Here is a 21,763-nt window from a genome sequence, read left to right as displayed (position 1 = left end):
GCATCACCAATAGTGCAACAACCTATACCTCCCAATGTAATGCAATAAAAGGCATACCATCCTATCACCTACATAGTATGCTTGCCAAATACTTAGGCTGAATCTAAGCCTCCAATTTACATGAGAAAGCCATCCAAAAGACAAATGGAGGTTGTTAAGACAATCTATAAGACAACTGTCCTGAATTGCCTAAAACATTCAGTGTCATATTAAAAAAAAAAAAAAAGAAAGAGAGTCTGTTCTAGATTAAAAGAGACTAAAGGGACCCAACAACCAAAATAATACATGAATCTTGACTGGATCCTAGATCAAACAAACAAGTGACCAAGTAAATGAACAAAAAACATTACACCAGCTAAAACAAACAAACAAACAAACAAACAAACAAAAAAGCCAAAAAAAAAAACCCCACAACATTTTTGGGAACCACTGGAAATACTTGAACACGAAATGCCTGAGGTGATATTAATGAGTTAATGTAAATTTTCATAGATTTGCTATGTCATTGTTATTGTTTGCAAAATGTCCTTATATCTAGGAGATGCGTGCTAAAAGTATTAAGGGTTAAAATGTCCAGATGTCCCCAACTTATTTTCAAATGATTCGGAGGGGAGGAGGTTGAGAAATACATGTGTGAGTGTGTGTGTCTGTGTGTGTTTAGAAATATAGAGCAAATGTGGTAAAATGTTAACACTTAGCAATTTTAGGTGAAGACCAAATAGGGTATATGGGGTATACTGAAATGTTCTCTCTATTTTGCTGTATATTAGAAAATTTTCAAGGAAAACAGAAATTACAGATCGTTTTAGAAAGTAGCATTTGAGAAATTTTCCAGACTTGGGGCACCTGGGTGGCTCACTGGGTTAAAGCCTCTGCCTTTGGCACATCACATCCGGCTCTCTGCTCAGCAGGGAACCTGCTTCCTCCTCTCTCCCTGCCTGCCTCTCTGCCTACTTGTGATCACTTTCAAATAAATAAATAAAATCTTAAAAAAAAAAAAGGAAATTTTCCAGACTTGAAGGACATGAATCTCCACATTTAATGGACTCATTTGATACCTACCATAAAGAATAAATCTGATTCACACTAAGATAGATTTTACATTAGGTTCCAGAGCACTAGGAACAAAGGAAAAACCATAAAAGGCTCTAAAAATTAAAAACAGGGCATAAATAAAAGTGCAGGAATGAAAACAGCTTTGGAGTTCCCAATAATATTCTAAGCAGGAAGTCATGATTACAAAGTTCTAAAGAAAAGTAATTTCAAGTAGAATTCCTGTCCTGTAAAAGAACCAATGTACTGGTTGAAAAAGCCCTTTTCAGATATACTAGAACTCACATGCTTAACACATTTATCCATTCTTACATGCCACCTATATAAAAAACCAATTTTTATTAAAGATTTTATTTATTTATTTATTTATTTATTTAAGAGAGAAAGAGAGAGAGTGTGTGTGCACAATGAGGAAAGAAACATTTCTTTAACAAATGGTGCTAGGACAACTGGATAAACATATTCAAAAGAATGAAGTCAAACCCCACTCTTACTTCATATAAAAAATTAACTCATGAGGAGTGCCTGGGTGGCTCAGTCTTAGGTGTCTGCCTTCGGCTCAGGTCATGATCCCAGAGTCCTGGGATCAAGCACCGCATCAGGCTCCCTGCTCTGCAGGAAGTCTGCTTCTCCCTCTTCCACTCCTCCTGCTTGTGTTCCCTCTCTTGCTGTGTCTGTCTGTGTCAAATAAATAAAATCCTTAAAAATATTAACTCATGAAATTGGACCCACTTTCTCACCCTATACACAAAAATAAACTCAAAATGGATTAAGTACCTAAATGTGAGACTAGAAACTATAAAAATCCTAGAAGAGAACACAAGCAGTAATTTCTCCAACATCAGTCACAGCAACATTTTTCAAGATACTTGTCTCCTGATGCAAGGAAAATAAAAGCAAAAATAAACTACATCAAAATAAAAAGTTTCTGCACAGCAAAGGAAACAACCAACAGAACTAAAAGACAACCTACTGAATGGAAAAAGACATTTTCAAATGACATATCCAATAAAGGGCTCATATACAAAATATATAAAGAACTTACACAACTCAACACCCCAAAACCAAATTATCCAATTAAAAAAAGGGCAGAACCCAAGAACAGACATTTTTCCAAAGACTTACAGATGGCCAACAGACACATGAAAAGACGTTCGACATCGCTAAGCATCAGGGAAATGCAAGTAAAAACACAATGAGATACTACATCACACCTGTCAGAATAGCTAAAATCAGTAACAAGGAAACAACAAGTGTTAGCAAGGATGTGGAGAAAAAGGAATATTGGGGCCCTGTTGGTGGGAATGCAAATTTGTGCAAACATTGTGGGAAACAGTATGGAGACTCCTCAAAAAATTTAAAAGTGGAATGCCCATATGATTCAGTAAATCCACTACTGGGTATTTAACTAAAGAATATGAAAACACTAATTCAAAAAGATCTATCACCTCACACCAGTCAGAGTGGCTAAAATTAACAAGTCAGGAAAGGCCAGATGTTGGTAAGGATGCAGAGGAAGGGCACTCCACTGTTGGTGGGAATGCAAGCTGGTACAGCCACTCTGGAAAACAGTATGGAAGTTCCTCAAGAAGTTGAAAATAGAGCTATCCTATGAACCAGCAATTGCACTAGTGGGTATTTACCCCCAACGACACAAATGTAGCTATCCAAAAGGGCACCTGTATCCCAATGTTTATAGCAGAAATGTCCACAATAGCCCATAGACCATCTACAGATGAATGAATAAAGATGTGGTATATATACATAATGGAATACTACTCAGCTATCAAAAAATGAAATCTTGCCATTTGCAACAACATGGATGGAAATAGAGGGTATTATGCTAAGCGAAATAAGTCAGTCAGAGAAAGACAATATATATATATGATCTCACTCATATATGGAATTTAAGAAACAAAACAGAGGATCATAGAGAGAGGAAAAAATAAAACAAGACAAAATCAGAGAGGGAAACAAACCATTAGAGACTCTTAACCATAGGAACAAACTGAGGATTGCCGGCGGGTGGGCAGGGGGACAGGGTGTAGGGTAACTGGGTGATGGACATTAAGGAGGGCATGTGATGTACTGAGCACTGGGTATTATGTAAGACTGATAAATCACTGACCTCTACCTCTGAAACCAATGATACATCATATGTTAATTAATTTAAAAATTAAATTAATTAAATTTAAAAAAGAAAAAAGAAAAGGAAAAAAAAGATCTATGCACCCCTATGTTTATTACAGCATTATTTACAACAGCCAAATTATAGAAGCAACCCAAATGTCCATCAATAGATGAATGGATAAAGATGTGGTATATATACATACAATGAAATATTACTCGGCCATAAAAAAGCATAAAATCTTGCCATTTGCAACAACATGGACGGATCTAGAGAGTACAATGCTAAGTGAAATAAATCAGTCAAAAACAAATACCATATGATTTTACTCATATGTGGAATTTAAGAAACAAAGAAAGAAAAAAGAGACAAAAGAAAGACTCAAATATACAGAACAAACTGGTGGTCATCAGGGGAGAGGTCAGTAGGGGGATGGATGAAATAGATTAACAGTGGATTAATCCCTGGATGAAAGGGATTCAGTACACTTATTGTGATGAGCACTGAGTAATGTATAGAATTATTGAATAAACTTATTGTATACCTAAAACTAATATAACACTGTATGTTAGTTGAACTAGAATTTTAAAAAATTTAAAGTCCTCTTTCATAAAAATTGGCTTAACAATTTAAAAAATTAACTCAAAATGGATCAATAACCCAAATATAAGCGCTAACCCATAAAATTATCTTTTTTTAATATATTATATATCATTTATTATTTCAAACTATTTATTATCAATTTCAACCTCTGAGATACGTATTTTTTTTAATTTCTTTTCAGTGTAACAGTATTCATTGTTTTTGCACCACACCCAGTGCTCCATGCAATCCGTGCCCTCCTTAATAACCACCACCTGGCTCCCTCAACCTCCCACCCCCCCCCTTCAAAACCCTCAGGTTGTTTTTCAGAGTCCATAGTCTCTCATGGTTCATCTCCCCTTCCAATTTCCCTCAACTCCCTTCTCCTTTCCATCTCCCCATGTCCTCCATGTTATTTGTTATGCTCCACAAATAAGTGAAACCATATGATAATTGACTCTCTCTGCTTGACTTATTTTACTCAGCATAATCTCTTCCAGTCCTGTCCGTGTTGCTACAAAAGTTGGGTAGTCATCCTTTCTGATGGAGGCATAATACTCCATAGTGTATATGGACCACATCTTCCTTATCCACTCGTCCGTTGAAGGGCATCTTGGTTCTTTCCACAGTTTGGCGACTGTGGCCATTGCTGCTATAAACATTGGGGTATCTGTACCCATAAAACTATCTTTGAAAAGATTTTATTTGTGTATTTGAGAGAGAGACAGAGTGTGCGAGGGCAGGGGCACAAGCAGGGTAGAGGGGCAGAGGGAGAAGCAGGCTCCCCAGTGAGCAGAAAGCCCAACACAGGGCTTGATCCCAGGACCCAAGGCAAACACTTAACCAACTGAGACACCCAACTGTCCATATAAAAAACTCTTTCAAGAAAACATAGGGATTTATAAATCTTTATGACCTTGGAATTGGCTATATATTCTTAGTAATCATACTATTCTAAGTACTTGACAAGTATTACTTGTACTTTGAAAAGTATAGGTAATAAAAAATACATTTTAATTCATCAAAGTCAAAGGTTTTGTACTTCAAACAGCTAAGGGTGTTTTATGGGATGAAGAAAATTTTGAAACTAGAGAGAGCTGATATATGCACAACATTGTGAAGATAGATTAAATATCATGGAATTTACACTAACTACAACTGAATTGTGCACTTTAAAATGGTTAACTATTATGTGAATTCACCTAAATAAGAAAAACCTTTGGGGGAAAAAAGGCAAAAGAAAACTGGAATGAAAAACTGTTGTTTCTTTAGTAATTAAGATATTATAAGTTAAAACCATAATGACAGATCACTATAAATACATCAGATAGAAACTGTAAGGATTCCAAATCTTGGCAAAGATATGAAGCAGTAGGTGAACATACACTGTTAGAAACAGAATCTCATAGAACCACTCTGAAACTGTTATTATTTAGGTTAATATACAAAGTCCTATGATTCAGCAATTACACTCCTAGGAAAAACATTTCCTAGAATGTTTACAGCAACAGTTTTTATTAAGAGCAAATAGATGAAAACCACAATATCCACAAAAAATATATACTGGATAAAGTAAAGTATGACACAGTCATACAGCTATTGACATGAACTAGCACACAGCAGTGAAAATAAACAAGATACATCTAAACTATTCCACATGAATTAATTTTAAAAAATATTAAATACAAAATTAACAAAAAACACAGGATGATTTAATTTATAAAAAGTTTAGAAGCAGGCAAAATTATAAAACATTCCTTAGGTTGTCACAAAAAGTTGGTAAAATGGATGTCTATAATAGCAGAGGAGTTATTTTTACAGAAGTCTTGTTAATGGTTACACTTCAGTAGGAAATTTTAAAAAAGATTAATTTTGTTTGCACAGGCAGAGGGATGTGAAGTAACAGCAAAGTATTTTTTAAACTGCATTACAGTTATATGGGTTATTATTTCAAAAATATTTTTTGTCAAATATTACTAAGTGTTTCTGTAAGCATTTTTTTTTAAGATTTTATTTTTTTATTTGAGAGAGAGAGATAGTGAGAGAGAGCATGAGTGGGGAGGAAAGGGAGAAGCAGACTCCCGCCGAGCAGGGAGCCCAATACAGGGCTCGATCCCAGGACCCTGGGATCATGACCTGAGCCGGAGGCAGATGCTTAACCGGCTGAGCCACCCAGGAGCCCCTGTGAGGGTGTTTTTTAATGAGTTCAACATTTAAACAAGTAAACTGACTTGTGAATAAATGACTAGGTAAGGCAGATTGCCCTTCGTAATGTGGGTGGGCCTCATACAATCAACTAAAGGCCTGAACAGAACAAAAGTCTGAAACTCCAGTGAATAAAGGGAAATTTTCCTGCATGACTGCTTTCTAGCTGGACCATCCGATTTTTTCCTGCATTTAGAATCCAACTGAAACAGTAGCACTTCCCAGATCTCAACCTTATTGGCCTTTGGATTGGAACGCTACCATCAGCTCTTCTGGTTCTCTAGTTCGTGGACTATAGATCTTGGGGCATGTCAGCCTCCATTATTGCATGACACAATTCCTTATTATATATTTATATATTTTTCCTATTGGTTTTGATTCCATGGAGAACCCTCACTAGTCTCCCTCCCCTTCATCAATGTATACATACACATATATATATCTGGAGATATATGTGTGTGCATGCTGTTTAATTAAGAATCGTTGTACATGGGGGCGCCTGGGTGGCTCAGAGGGTTAAAGCTTCTGCCTTTGGCTCAGGTCATGATCTCAGGGTCCTGGGATCGAGCCCCGCATCGGGCTCTCTGCTCTGCGGGGAGCCTGCTTCCCCCTCTCTCTCTGCCTGCCTGCCTCTCTGCATACTTGTGATCTCTCTCTAAAAAAAAAAAAAAAAGAATCGTTGTACATGTACAGCACTGTTTAGTGAGACTAATCTTTTTTGGCTTTTCTTAGTACAACTGAAAAGAAGAGTTTGAGAAACTTCAAGAAAACTGCCTTTCCCTAAGTGAGAATAAACTTCCATTTTGTCCATAATATGTTAGCTAATTTTATTTTTTTATATCTTTCCTGGAGAATTAGATCCAAACTATCTTGCTTGAGAATCATTAGCTCTGAAGTCTGACAAGCCAGCTTTCAATCCAGGTCCTAAAATCTAGGTACCAACACTTATGTCCTTGGGAAAATTATTTGCCTGACTAAAACTCACTTTTCTCCTCTATAGAATATTGGAAAAAAATCTACAGTTTACAAGGTACTATATATAGTGCCTTGCACATAGTAAAGCTCAAGAAATGGGATTTTGGGGGCACCTGGGTGGCTTAGTGGGTTAAGCTTCTGCCTTTGGCTCAGGTCGTGATCTCAGGGTCCTGGGATCGAGCCCCATATCAAGCTCTCTGCTGAGCAGGAAGTCTGTTTCCTCCTCTTTCTCTGCCTGCCTCTCTGCCTACTTGTGATCTCTGTCTGTCAAATAAATAAATAAACATAATAAAATAAATTTTAAAATCTTGTTGGGTTTTAAGATGTCACAACTTTATAAAATGATTTAACATATACATATATGTAAATGGAAATATATAGCAAGCATATCAATACTGGGGAGGAGAGTGCTACGTTCTTCTTTTATGTTCAAAATCTACATATGATTTGAGAAATAGACAAATTCCTCCTTAGGTAAGTCATCTTTCTTGGATGTCTCTAAACTCCTTTTTCTGACTGCACTAAAGAGCCAAAAGAGGTTATTCTCTATAAATAGTGCTGTATCCCTAGAGTTAAAATACATTGCCTGAAGTTGTAATGGGTCATCACTGTTGGCTTCTGTTCCAGAGACCTAGATCTAGTTAAATTTCTTTTAAAACTGTATTTATTTAAGTAATCTCTACACCCAACATGGGGCTCAAACTCACAACCCGAAGATCAAGAGTCTCAGGCTCTTCCAACTGAGCAGCCAGGTGCTCCTAGATCTATAGAACTCTTAGAAAAACCAGTTGGTGTTCACTGGTTCAGTTAGTAAGGCTCTCAAATGTCTTATCCTTCCCAAAGGTCCCATTTGATAATAAAATAATCAGTGAACAGAGATTGATCTAATTTTAAAGTAGCATCATATCATGATGTATTTGATCTTTTTTTTTGGCTTTGATTTATCTTTGATCTTTCCTTTTCAGAGAAAAGCACAGCCAACTTCACCCAGTCTTAATGTATAATATACATTAAGTAATTATCATTTATTTTTGGAAAAAGGCAAGATGAGTATTTAGAAAACTGTTAGAGCTTACTATACTTTCCTTTGTCTTTTTGCAAGAAGTATTTGTGTTATATAAAAAGGACACCCTCCTGGGCACATTTCATGGTCTTTTGGACATAGCACAGTATTGTTGAAGGTACACAAATGGGCAATAAAGATAGTGCTCTATATGTCAAATTTATTTTCTCATCTCTTGCAGACCTGGGGGGAGGGATACACTTCATGAAATTCAAATCTAGAATATATTTCATACATGCCTGAATGTACAAAACTTTTAACTTCAAATTTAAAAAAAAACTAGAGAGTACATTCCCCAGTTTATCTGATAAAACTGACATAGCCATGATGCCAAATAAGAAAACGACTATAAAAGAATAATTTCAGGCTGATCTAACTTATGAACATAGATATGAAACTTGAAAATAAAATTCTAGTAAACTAAATACAGTAAGTAATAAAAAAGAAAACATTATACCTAAGTTTATTTTATTCAAGGAAGGTAAGATATATAAAATATATTAATAAATATAAATATAAATATATAAAATATATTAATATATAAAATATATTAACATAATTAACTTTGTTAACAAATTAAAGAGAAAAAGCACAATTATCTCCAATAAACAGAGAATAATTTGAAGAAAGTCAACATCCAATTATTAAAAAGAAAAAACTTTAAAAACTGTAAGTAGAAGGAAATTTCCTTATACTGATGAATAGTACCTATAAATACAGGAAATAACAGACGAAATGATGAAATAGTAAGTGCATATCCTTAAAAGTTGTGGCACATAGGGGCGCCTGGGTGGCTCAGTGGGTTAAGGCCTCTGCCTGTGGCTCAGGTCATGATCCCAGGGTCCTGGGATTGAGCCCCGCATCAGGCTCTCTGCTCAGTGGGGAGCCTGTCTCTCCCTCTTTCTCTGCCAGCCTCTCTGCCTACTTGTGATCTCTCTCTGTCAAATAAAAAAAAAAAAGTCGTGGCATATAAAATATATAAACCACTGGAAAGCAAGAAATAAAACTGATGTTTGCAGATCTTATGATTGCCTACAAGGAAGAAAATGTAAAAGATTCTCTAACAGGTTGGTTGTTGTGTTTCATAAAAGATTTTACAGAACTTTCAGACATAAACCAGGAAACAAAGGCTAACTGCATCTGTACATACGAGCAACAAAGTTAGAAAAATATATTTTATTTGGGGGTATCCGGCTGGCTTGGTCAGTAGGGTGGAAAACTCTTGACGTTGGGATCGTGGGTTTGAGCCCCATGTTGGGTACAGAGGTAACTTTAAAAAAATAAAATATAATATAAAAAAGAAAAAAAACACATTTTATTCACAAATAGTATCAATGCAAAATACTTAGAAATGTATTTGATGTGAACAGAATTATAAAAGTGGAATGAGATATTAAACAACACCTAAATATATGGAAATGTCATTTCTTATTAAAAGGAAGCATCAAGGGACACCTGGGTGGCTCAGTTGGTTAAGCGTCTGCCTTTGGCTCAGGTCATGATCCCGGCGTCCTGGGATCGAGTCCCACATCGGGCTCCTTGCTCGGCGGGGAGCCTGCTTCTCTCTCTGTCTCTGCCTGCCACTCTCTCTGCCTGTGCTCACTTGGTCTCTCTCTCTGACAAATAAATAAATAAAATCTTAAAAAAAAAAAAAAAGGAAGCATCAATTTTGTAAAGCCATCAATTCTCCTGAGTAATCTATATATTTACTGCAGTTGTAACCAAAATCACAAGTTTTTCAAGGATCTTGACAAGATCATTTTCTAACATACATAGAAGCCTAAGGGACACTCTTTAAAAATTAAGCTGGAAGGACTTGCTCTATCAGATGTCAAGACTTACTACAAACCAATACTCACTAAGTGTGGCAATGGTTCAGAGAAAAAATTAGAGAAGTATGGCACAGGAGACTGGGCCAGGAATACACTCACACACATATGGAAACTTATGATCAGACAATTCTGGCACTGCAACTCTTCCAGATTAAAGAAGACTAAAAGAGAGATGATACTAAATTCAGTGTGTGATCCTAGACTGTATCCCGGACAGTGCCTGAGGAAGAGAGGATGAGGGCACAGTGAGGTGTTAAAAAGAACATTATTAGGACCAGTGAAAAATCTTGAATATAGACTATTTAAAAAGAGTTCTGAGTAATTGTTTAAATTTCTTATTTTAGTAAGTGTACTGTGCTCATGTGAGTGAATACTCTTGCTCTGAGGAAATAACACACTGACATGTTTAAAGGTGAAGAAGCAAATGTCCACCACTTATTTTTAAATAGTTCAGGTTAAATGTGTGCATTGTGTATGTGTGTTTGGGCACATGCATACATAGAGAGAACAACTACAAGCACATACAGGAATGATCAGGCAAATGAGCTAAAAGTAAACTGTTGGTGAATATGAGTAAAAAGTACACAAGAATACTTTATACTATTCTTGTAACTTTTCTACAAGCTTGAATTTATTTTTTTTAAAGATTTTATTTATTTATTTGACAGAGAGATCACAAGTAGGCAGAGAAGCAGGCAGAGAGAGAGGGGGAAGCAGGCTTCCTGCTGAGCAGAGAGCCCGATGTGGGGCTCGATCCCAGGACCCTGGGATCAGGACCTGAGCCAAAGGCAGAGGCTTAACCCACTGAGCCACCCAGGTGCCCCTGCAAGTTTGAATTTAATCAAAACTTAAAAGTCATCCAAAACAAGCCATATTATTAAATAATTCTCATGTTAAATAGAAAACTAAATAGAAATATAAAATACCTAGAAATGAAGTGAAAAAGAGAGCAATATATATAAAAAAATCTAGACACGGAAAATCACAAGAAAAAAAATAATAATATTAAGCTTTAAAAAATAAAATAAAACTGATCTGAATTCAATATTGTAACAAGACAGTAGGAAAGGATTAAGACAAAAACAGAATACAAAAATTTTAAAATATTTAAGAGTCACAAAACTCAAAACTTGCCTTTGAAAAGCATGAAGAGGAGAAGTGAGTTGGGGGAAATCGGAGGGGGAGACAAAGCATGAGAGACTGTGGACTCTGAGAAACAAAGTGAGGTTTTGGAGGGTTGGGGGTGGGGGGTTGGGTCAGCCTGGTGGGTGGGTATTATGGAGGGCATGTATTGCATGGAGCACTGGGTGTGGTGCATAAACAATGAATTTTGGAACACTGAAAAAAAAATAAAATTTAAAATTAAGAAAGAAGGAGAGAGAGAGAAAGAAGGAAGACAGGCAGGCAGGCAGGCAAACATGAATAGGGGCACCTGGGTGGCTCAGTCATTAACCATCTGCCTTTGGCTCAGGTCATGATCCCAGGGTCCTGGGATAGAGTCTGACATTGGGCTCCCTTCTCAGTGGGAAGCCTGCTTCTCCCTCTCCTACTCCCCCTGATTGTGTTCCCTCTCTCACTGTGTCTCTTTTCGTCAAATAAAGAAATAAAATCTTACCAAAAAAAAAAAAAAAAGGCACAAAGACTCCTGATTAAACAAGTCTGTATACCATATGTTTTAGGTTTTCTCCCAAAACACCACTAAAATGACCAAACAATGATAGTTTCATAAGATTAATTGTTGGCAAGAACACAGGTACGGCAGATATTGATGACTGCCTCCTTCAAACTCATCCCTCCCCTACTTACTTGCTACGGAATGGTTTGTTTTTTTTTTTAAATAGTTACAGTACTCAGCTCTAGAAAACGAATCATGATTTGCCTAAGTCAGTGGTTCTTAACTCTTACTGAAATTAGCATCAATCGAATAGCTTTCAAAAAATTCTAGAGTTTGGGGGCGCCTGGGTGGCTCAGTGGGTTGAGCCTCTGCCTTCGGCTCAGGTCATGATCTCAGGGTCCTGGGATCGAGCCCCGCATTGGACTCTCTGCTCGGCGGGGAGCCTGCTTCCCCCTCTCTCTCTGCCTGCCTCTCTGTCTACTTGTGATCTGTCTCTCTCTGTCAAATAAATAAACAAAATCTTTAAAAAAAAAAAATTCTAGAGCTTGAACCTTACTCCAGAACAATTAAATCTCAATGTTTTTCTTGCCACTTTGTATAAGCTTTTAAGTCATTAATTATCAACTGTGATAGCATACTAGAATCATATGGTGCTTTTTGAAAATGATGATGCTTAAGCCATGTCCCAGACAAATTAAATCAGAATTGCTGCGGCCAGGACCTTAACCAAGGTTAAGAATAATTGGCATAAATTAGAAGAAAAAATTAGCCCTCTGTCCCTATGCTTTTCTGCACCTCATTCATGTAGCCATAAATTAACAGGAAGTGGAGAAACAGGTTCTGTCAGAAAGCTAGCTGTACTATGAAGTGAACAAGCTATTGTGAAGTTTAACTTGTAAATATTTACTGAAATTTAAAATATGTATACTCTATTGTTCCCATAATTCCACTTTTAGTATATACCTTAGAGAAGGCCTATACATAAACGTTCATAGGAACAGTGATTGCTACAGAGATAACTATAGGAAACTAAGTATTTAAAAACCAGAAAATGATTAATCATACCAGAGTACTACAAAATATGGACTTACATGAAGCAATTTTTAAAAAAGATTTCATTTATTTATTTGAGAGAGAGAGGATAAGAGAGAAAGACCACAAGGCAAGGAGGGTCAGAGGGAGAAGCAGACTCCCCACTGAGCAGGGATCCTGATGTGGGACTTGATCCCAGGACTCTAGGATGATGACCTGAGCCGAAGGCAGTTGCCCAACCAACTGAGCCACCCAGGCGCCCTCACATGAAGCAATTAAAGTGAGGTAGTTCTATCCTTATGTGTACAATTCTCCACACAGAATGAAAAAGGAAGTTTCAGGGGCGCCTGGGTGGCTCAGTGGGTTAAGCCTCTGCCTTCAGCTCAGGTCATGATCTCAGGCTCCTGGGATCGAGCCCTGCATCAGGCTCTCTACTTAGCAGGGAGCCTGCTTCCCCCTCTCTCTCTGCCTGCCTCTCTGCCTACTTGTGATTTCTCTCTCTCTGTCAAATTAAAAAAAAAAAGGTGCACTAACATTTTTTTTTTTTAAAAAGAAAGTTTCAGAACGGTAACGATAACTACCAAATGACTGACATGAAGTGAATGTTCTGAGTGAATGTTCTAAGAATCCTATTCTAAGGATTTTACATGAACCAACTCAAACCTTGGACCAACCCTATAATGCAGTTACTTTCCACATTTTGCAGCCTATACTTATAATTCTATTTATATAGATATACTTTTATGTGACAAAACAGTACCACATACATGTGTGCATATATTTAAATGCATAGGATAAGGGTAAAAAGAATAAATAATTAACTTTGAACAGTGGCTACCTTTGGGTACTCTGGGTAGATACCTGGGAATGGGGACTATGGTCACACGGGATGTGAGCCCCTCCATAAAATATAAACTATTTTTATAAGAAAAGTATGCAATTATGATTTAACTAAAATTACAATTTAAAAAGGAAAACACTAGGGGTACCTGGGTGGCTCAGTGGGTTGATCCTCTTTAAAAAAAAAAAAAAAAAAAGGAAAACACTAGCATTCAGGCTAAGGAGATACTTGTTTATAAAGGCAATTATAGTTTGTAAGCAAACCATATTCAACAAAAGGGGCTTGATAAGATGCTAACACTATGAGACCATTACAGCTCAATAGTAAAGATAAGTGTGTAAAAGCATGACAGTTGTTCATAATGTGTTTTGGCATGATAAAGATGCCAGGTCAGTGGCCATGGTATGATGACGTTAAAGAAAGAATTCTTTTTTTTTTAAAGATTGTTTATTTATTTTACAGAGAGAGAGAGATCGAAAATAGGCAGAGAGAGAGGGGGAAGCAGGCTCCCCACTGAGCAGAGGGCCCGATGCCGGATTCGATCCCAGGACCCTGAGATCATAACCCGAGGCGAAGGCAGAGGCTTAACCCACTGAGCCACCCAGGTGCCCTAAAGAATTCTAAGCACTTGCTCTAACAATCTGACAGTAGTCTTTAATTGATAGGGCTACAGACAACCTTTGTTTTTTATTTCTGCTTCTCTGTATCTTCTAAATTCGTTGTAATAAAGAATTATTTTATAATGAAAGGAACAGAGAATACAGCTATTTTCAGAAAAAAGTGATACTTGATCAGGTATTCAAAGATTTGTAAAATCTTTCTAAAATGATCTAAACATGGCACAGGTACAGGCACAGGGACATAAATTTTTTTAAAACTTAGGAAATAATACAACGCATTTAAATAATAAAACACCAAGTAGACAATGCAAAGTAATGGAAAAGGAAATAAGTAATTACTAGATAAAAACAGAACAATCCTGAGTAAATAAAAAAATTGAATTTAGATACCCAATACACAGCAAAGCAAATTCAAATTAGATTAAAAGTTATGTATATAAGAAAATTGAAATATATAATCCTGGCTCTCAATGATTTACAAAGCATTTGGGGAGAAAATTTGCCTCTAAGATCCTTTAGGGGATAAGGCTGGACACCTCACACTCCCTGATTTTAAAGTATATTATTGTTTTGACATAGTTAATCAAAACAGTATGGTATCGGCATTAAACCAGATATATAGATCAGTGGAACATAATAGACACCCAGAAATAAACCCACACACCACAAACCCAAAAATAAACTATGGCCAATTAATGTCAATAAAGGAGCCAAAAATAAACAAAAGGGAAAGTACAGCCTCTTTAATAAATGGTGATGGAAAAACTAGACAGCAAAAGAATGAAACTAGATTACTATCTTAGACCATTCAAAAAATTAACTCATAATGGATAAAAGACTGGAACGTAAAACCTGAAACTATAAAACTCCTAGAAGGAAAGAGAGGCTGTTAGCTCCTTGACATTGGTCTTAGATATGATTTTTTGGTTATAAATCCACAAGCAGGGGCGCCTGGGTGGCTCAGTGGGTTAAAGCCTCTGCCTTCGGCTCAGGTCATGATCCCAGAGTCCTGGGATGGAGCCCCACATCGGGCTCTCTGCTCCGTGGAGAGCCTGTTTCCTCCTCTCTCTCCCTGCCTGCCTCTCTTGCCTACTTGTAATCTCTCTGTCAAATAAATAAATAAAATCTTAAAAAAAAAAATCCACAAGCAAAGGCAACAAAAGCAAAAATAAATGAGTGGACCATATCAAACTAAAAAGCTTCTGAATAGCAAAGGAAATCAACAAAATAGGCAACCTACTGAAGGAGAGAAAATATTTACAAATTATATACCAGATTAGAGGGCAAATGATAATATATAAGGAAGTAATACAACTCAATAGCAAATAAGCATTCTGATTTTAAAAATGGGCAGAGGTTCCAAATAAATATTGCTCCAAAAAAGACATACAGACAGACAAGAGTATATGAATGATGCTCAACATTACTAACGATCAGGGAAATGCAAATCAAAACTACAATGAAATATCATCTTACAACTGTTAGAGTGGCTATTAACAAAAAGATAAGGGGCACCTGGGTGGCTCCGTGGGTTAAGCCTCTGCCTTTGGCTCAGGTCATGATCTTGGGGTCCTGGGATTGAGCCCCACATCGGGCTCTCCATTCAGCGGGGAGCCTGCTTCCCCCGCTCTCTCTGCCTGCAGCTCTGCCTACTTGAGATCTCTGTCTATCCAATAAATAAATAAAATATTTTTTTAAAAAAAGATAAGAGGGGCGCCTGGGTGGCTCAGTGGGTTAAAGCCTCTGCCTTCGGGTCCTGCCCAGGGTCCTGGGATCGAGCCCCACATCGCGATCTCTGCTCAGCAGGGAGCCTGCTTCCTCCTCTCTCTCTCTCTGCCTGCCTCTCTGCCTACTTGTGATCTCTGTCTGTCAAATAAATAAATAAATAATCTTAAAAAAAAATAAGATAAGAAATAACGTGTTGAGAAGGATATGGAGAAAAGAGAACCCTTTTGCCGTGCTGATAGGAACATAAATTGGTGTAGCCACTATGGAAAACAGTATAGGGGTTTCTCAAAAAATTAAAAATAGAATTACCATATGATCCAGCAATTCCACTTCTGAGTATTTACCCAAAGAAAATGAAAACACGAATTCGGAAAGCTATATGCACCCCCATGTTCACTGCAGCATTATTTGCAACAGCCAAGATATGGAAACAATCTGAGTGACTAACAATGGATGAATAAAGAATAAAGTACCAGAATATTATTCAGTCATAAAAAGAATGAAATTTTGCCATCTGTGACAACATGGATGGACCTTGAGGTCATTATGCTAAGTGAAGTAAGTCAGACAAAAATAAATACCATGTACTTTCACTTATACGTGGAATTTAAACAAACAAATAAAAGACAAGTTCGTAGACACAGAGAACAGGTTGGTAGTTGCCAGAGACTGGGGGTGGGGGTGCGAAATGCATAAAGGGGTTCAAAAGGCACACATTTCCAGTTATAAAACAAATTAGTCATGGGTAGTAAATAATACTGCACTGTATATTTGAATGTTGCTAATAGACTGAATTTTTTTTTAAAGATTTTACTTATTCATTTGACAGAGAGAGATCGCAAGTAGGCAGAGAGGCAGGCAGAGAGAGAGAGGAGGAAGCAGGCTCCCCGTGGAGCAGAGAGCCCCATGCAGGACTTGATCCCAGGACCCTGGGATCATGACCTGAGCCGAAGGCAGAGGCCCCAACCCACTGAGCCACCCAGGCTCCCTAATAGACTAAATTTTAAAAATCCTCATCACAAGAAAAAACTACGCAGGTAATGGATATTAACCAGACTAGTTTAGTTAACCAAACTAACTAGTTAACTAGACTAGTTTAACTAGTCATTTCAAAATATATACAAATATCAAATCATTACGTTGTACTTCTGAAACTAATATAAGGTTATACGTCATTTATACCTCAATTTTTAAAAAATCCTTTAGGAACCACCAAAAGGCCTTCAGTTAAGTGCTTTATACTGTAATTGATACAGAGGTCACAAGAATGAAAAGTAGAGGAGAAAGGGAGCTAACATTTATTGAACTTCTGATGTGTACCAAGTGTTTTTCAATATTAAGTGAGAATAAGAATCTCTCATTTGGGGTGCCTGGGTGGCTCAGTGGGTTAAAGCCTCTGCCTTCGGCTCAGGTCATGATTCCAGGGTCCTGGGATCGAGGCCCCCATCGGGCTCTCTGCTCAGCAGGGAGCCTGCTTCCCCCTTTCTCTCTGCCTGCCTCTCTGCCTACTTGTGATCTCTGTCTGTCAAATAAGTAAATAAAATCTTAAAAAAAAAAAAAAACCACCTCTCGTTTACAGGTTAAACAGCTCACAGGTGGTGCGGCTGAGATCAGAAGCCACATCTGATACTGGAGAACATGCTTTTTACATCATGTTACAGAGAGACTAGCACAGGTAAAATAATCTAGATATGATTTTTTTTTATTCTGAAGAAGCCAAAATTTAAACCAAACAGTTAATAAGAACAGATGGCAAAGATGAAAAGGCAAAAACTATCTGACAAAGGACAGTAGAAGGTAGGGGGAAGAGGAAAGTGCAAATAAAAAAGAAATACAATATGGAAAGAACAGTAAAAGGTACCATAAAAAGCAGAACTGATTTGACCAGAATGTTATTAAAATAAACATTTTAGACAATAGATATTTATATCTGTATGTCAGGCTATACCTGTTTTTTAAATGTTTTAAAGATTTTATTTATTTGGGAGACAGAAAGTGAGCAAGAGAGAGAGAAAGAGCACAAGGTGGGAGTGAGGCAGAGGGAGAGAGAGAAGCAGGCTCCCTGCCCGATGCTGGCTCCCTCCCAGGATGCTGGGATCATGACCTGAGCCGAAGACAGATGCTTAACTGACTAAGTCACCCAGGAACTTCTTCTTTTTTTAATTTTAAGTAATTTTGACACCCAACGTGGGGCTTGAACTCAAAACCCCGAAATCAAGAGTTGCACACTCCATACTGAAAAAATAAAATTAAAAAAATTAGAATTTTAAATTAAAAAAAAAAAAAGAGTTGCACACTCCACTGACTGAGCCAGTCAGGTACCCCCTATCTAATCTTTATATCCCCACTTCTGAAAATGTATTTGAGGAGGCTGAGAATTAAAGAAAAAAAAATTCTAATCATACACAATGGTCATAGGTAACAGGTACTCAATATCATAAACATAGGCTAAAATTATTACTATGACTGATCATTATTTGAAGTGTTCAGAATCCTGGCTGTCAATGCAAAAGGGAAATACTATACAATGGATTATATGGTTTCTATCTGTCTAGGACTATTTACAGGAGATAAGCAAGATCTTGTTGAGCTAACCTTAAGAAGACCTAAAACAACTGAGAGGTTCATGTTATTAGAAGATTCACCAAATTTCTACTCAATTATAGATAAAGTGCAATTCTATGTAAATCACAAAAGATGCTTGAATGTAACAAAGCTATTTCAAAAAATTTAAATGCAGAGGAACACAAGCAGCCAAGACACTCGAGAGGAACAAGAGGTAAGAGGATTTGGTCCAAATATTATAACATCACTATGAATAAGATAGCATGATATTGAAGCAAGAAGAGAAAAACTGAGCAATGGAACAGAATATAATATCCAGAAATAGATGCAGACATATATAATCACTTCATTTTTTACTAAAATGGCACTACCGATCAGTGTAGAAAAGATGAACTTTACAATAAATGATTCTGGAACAACTGAATACCTATATGGGGGATAAAATGGAATTACACCACTACCTACAGAAATCAATTCCAGGTAGTGTAAAGACCTACATGTTAGAGTCAAAGACTGGGGAGCTTTTAGAAAGAACATAAGAAAATCTTCATTACCTCAAGGTAGCAGAAAATTTCTTAAATAAACATTAACCACTGAAAAAGATTTCATAACATTTAAATCCTAAACCTCTATTCATCAAAAGGCACAAAAATGAAAAACCAAACCAGAGAAGAAGAAAATAGTCACTATCATACAGAAGACATATATATAGATAGGTATCTATAGCTATAGATATAGACATATATATATGTTTTAATCAGAGAAAAAGAACCCAATTAAAAATTGGAAAAACATTTGAACAAGCATTTTACAAAACAAGGCAACCAACTGGGCAAGAATGGTGTCCATTTTCATTGACAATCAAGGAAATACCAATTAACTGTGTGATTAATAACATTAAACATCCACCAAATTAGCAAAAATTTTAAAAGTATGATGATGCCAAGGTTTGGCATAGATGTGGAGCAAAAAGAACCTTTATAAACTGCTGATACAAGTAAAAACTTGCTCAATATTTTTAGAGAACAGTTTGACATTGTCAGTAAAACTGAAGACGTACAAACTACATTCCTCAGCAATTTAATCACAATTTTAGCATATATGCTAAAGAAATGCAAGCACACATGTACCAAAATATGTGCACAAAATATTCATAGTCACATCACTTGTAATAGTTAAAAACTGGAAGAAAGTCATATATCCATGAAAAGTAGAATGGGTAAACAGTAAATTGTGGTGTTACCATGCAAGATAATATATATACAGCAATGGAAAAAAAATGAACTGTAGTTATAGGAAACATGAATGAAGCTCATATTTTTATGAAAAAGGCACAAAAGAATGTCTGTTCATACAAAGAAAACACATAAACTAAACCTTCTATGATTTTGGAATTCATACACTAAAGTTCTAATGAAAGGCAAAGAGATGATCACAGTGGTCACCACCAAGGGAACACAATTGTTTGTGAATGTGGAAAGCTATATCAGAGGTTTCTTTAGAGATGGTTGTATTCTATTTCTTAGGTACTCCCTATCGTGAGTGTTTACAATTATGTATTAAATTACACAAATGAGTAGGATATGCCATTTCTGTATCTAATTTGAGAGAAAAAAAAAGCCACAGGCATTCAAATAAATATGCACTTCTAAAAATGTTTCAAATATTAAATCGTGTGGGAAAATACTTAAATATAATTTTATGTAAAAATGGCTATAATGGTAAATGTTGAATGAATTCCATTTTTAAAAACCACATTTTATATATGTACATAAAACAGACCAGGAAGAAAATACCAAAAAATTAGCGTTGGTTTTAACTGGGAATTGAAATTTTCTTCAAAAGATGTACTTCTGAAATTATTTAAAATAGTCATGTCTTACTTTTATAAATAGAAAGAAACAGCATTTTTTTTAAAAAGCATAAAGGAAAATTAAACCACTTGACAAATTAGTAAGAGAAAATCAGATGCCTATGAAGGCTTAGGATTTGCAGACAATCCTATATTCTCAAAGGGGAAATTCCAGGGATCAAGTCACCGGATGGGAAAGAATTTTCAAAAGGAGAAAAAGCAAGTCAAGTCCTGACAAAGAAAGGGGGATTTCCGGAAACAAGGGGAAACAAACTACCTTGCAGGAGCCTGGTGGATGTTCAACAGCCATTCTTTACTCCACTCTGGAAGCCACTGCGCGCTAATCAAAGCAGAGCTGAGGAAGAAGACAGGAGTCAGGAAATAGCAGGTTCTTCTGGGAGCCCAGGTCAACCAACCCCGCCACGCATAAATGTAGTCAGGCAAGACTAGGGCATCCTGTTCAATACCAGCATCAAGACAAGAGCGGGGTCACTGCAGTTCTGGGCAGATTCTGTCCCTGAGCCCACAGAGGTCCCCTGGGAGCAGAGCGCTGGAGTCACAAAGGCAGACAAAGGCGCCCCACAACTACAGTGCTCTACGGACACATAGTCCCACCAGCTCACACCACGGGGACACAGACACCCCCAAACCTAAACACAACGGGCTACACATGGTCACACAAGCATACATACCACGGGAACAGAACAGTCACAGTCGCAGTCATAGGCACCCACTCACTCCCATTCCCACTCCCACACTTCATGGGGACACAGTGACAACAATGAATTGACACGCACTCTACACCAACAATATCACAAATATATTCACCATGGGTAAACACAATCACAGATCTCACAGTTAAGGCATCCCACACCCACAGTTCAGCAAATGGTCATAGACACACACGCACGAAGAAGACACCTATCTTTACAAACGCGGTCAAAGAACACTACACTCGCAAAAACCCGGTCACACAATTAAACCTCATTACACATGAACAATCATAACCGCAAATCAAGCCCTCCTCCCCGCCCTCACAGTTCCGTACACGCTCACACTGACACAGAGACACAGTCACATTTAGATACACACCCTCCTCACAATCTCGCCTGCTCAGCTGGCTCCCCCATACACCCCGCACGGGCCAGAGGTTCCAGCCACCCGGCGCCAACCCCGGGCTCCAGGCCACCTCACCTACGCCTCCTTCGATAGGGTCAGCACCCCTCTACTCTACTTGGAACTACTCGAACGCTACAGCTCCCGCAGCAACCGAGGCCGTTTGCCCGAACCCGCCAGAAGATCCCGCCTACTCCTCCGGAGAGGGGCTAGTTCTCGCGGGAAGGAGCACTGAGCCTAGAGGCCTCTGGGAGATGTAGTACAGATGTAGTGACCGGTTGCTAAAAAGCGGTCTCCTGGATATCTGGACTCTCCGGTAGCAAAGAGCCTGGACTCAGCCAAAACTGAGTCTTCCGGCTGAGCAGAGCACCGGAGGCTTCTGCGAGTTTCAGCCGATTAGGACTCCGTCGACCAAACTGTAGTCAGCCTCCTCCGAGCCCTTCTCTTGACTAGGTCTCGTCCTTGACCTGCTAACCCTCGTTCAGCAAGAATCCCCCTGCTTTTGATATTTAACCAAGCTCCTCTTAGTAGTTTTCTATCCACTGACTTCTTCACC

The 21,763-nt window shown here is 37.6% G+C and overlaps 1 protein-coding gene across 1 annotated transcript in view; it reads right to left on the bottom strand.

The window, feature by feature from the left end:
* Nucleotides 1–21,404, bottom strand: part of LOC308358053 (uncharacterized protein) — a 59,059-nt gene extending 37,655 nt beyond the window's left edge. The window contains exons 1-2 of the mRNA XM_080828052.1: nucleotides 21,286–21,404; nucleotides 20,369–20,446 (exon numbers count right to left, since the gene is read on the bottom strand). Coding sequence (XP_080684178.1) covers nucleotides 20,369–20,401 — 33 coding nt within the window. The 5' untranslated portion in view covers nucleotides 20,402–20,446; nucleotides 21,286–21,404. The remainder of the gene's footprint in view (nucleotides 1–20,368; nucleotides 20,447–21,285) is intronic.
* Between the last annotated feature and the right edge of the window lie 359 nt (nucleotides 21,405–21,763).

The sequence above is a fragment of the Martes martes genome (assembly GCF_963455335.1).
Source record: "Martes martes genome assembly, chromosome: 17".
In the NCBI taxonomy this organism is placed as follows: domain Eukaryota; kingdom Metazoa; phylum Chordata; class Mammalia; order Carnivora; family Mustelidae; genus Martes; species Martes martes.
This window is presented reverse-complemented; position numbering and strand designations above follow the sequence as displayed.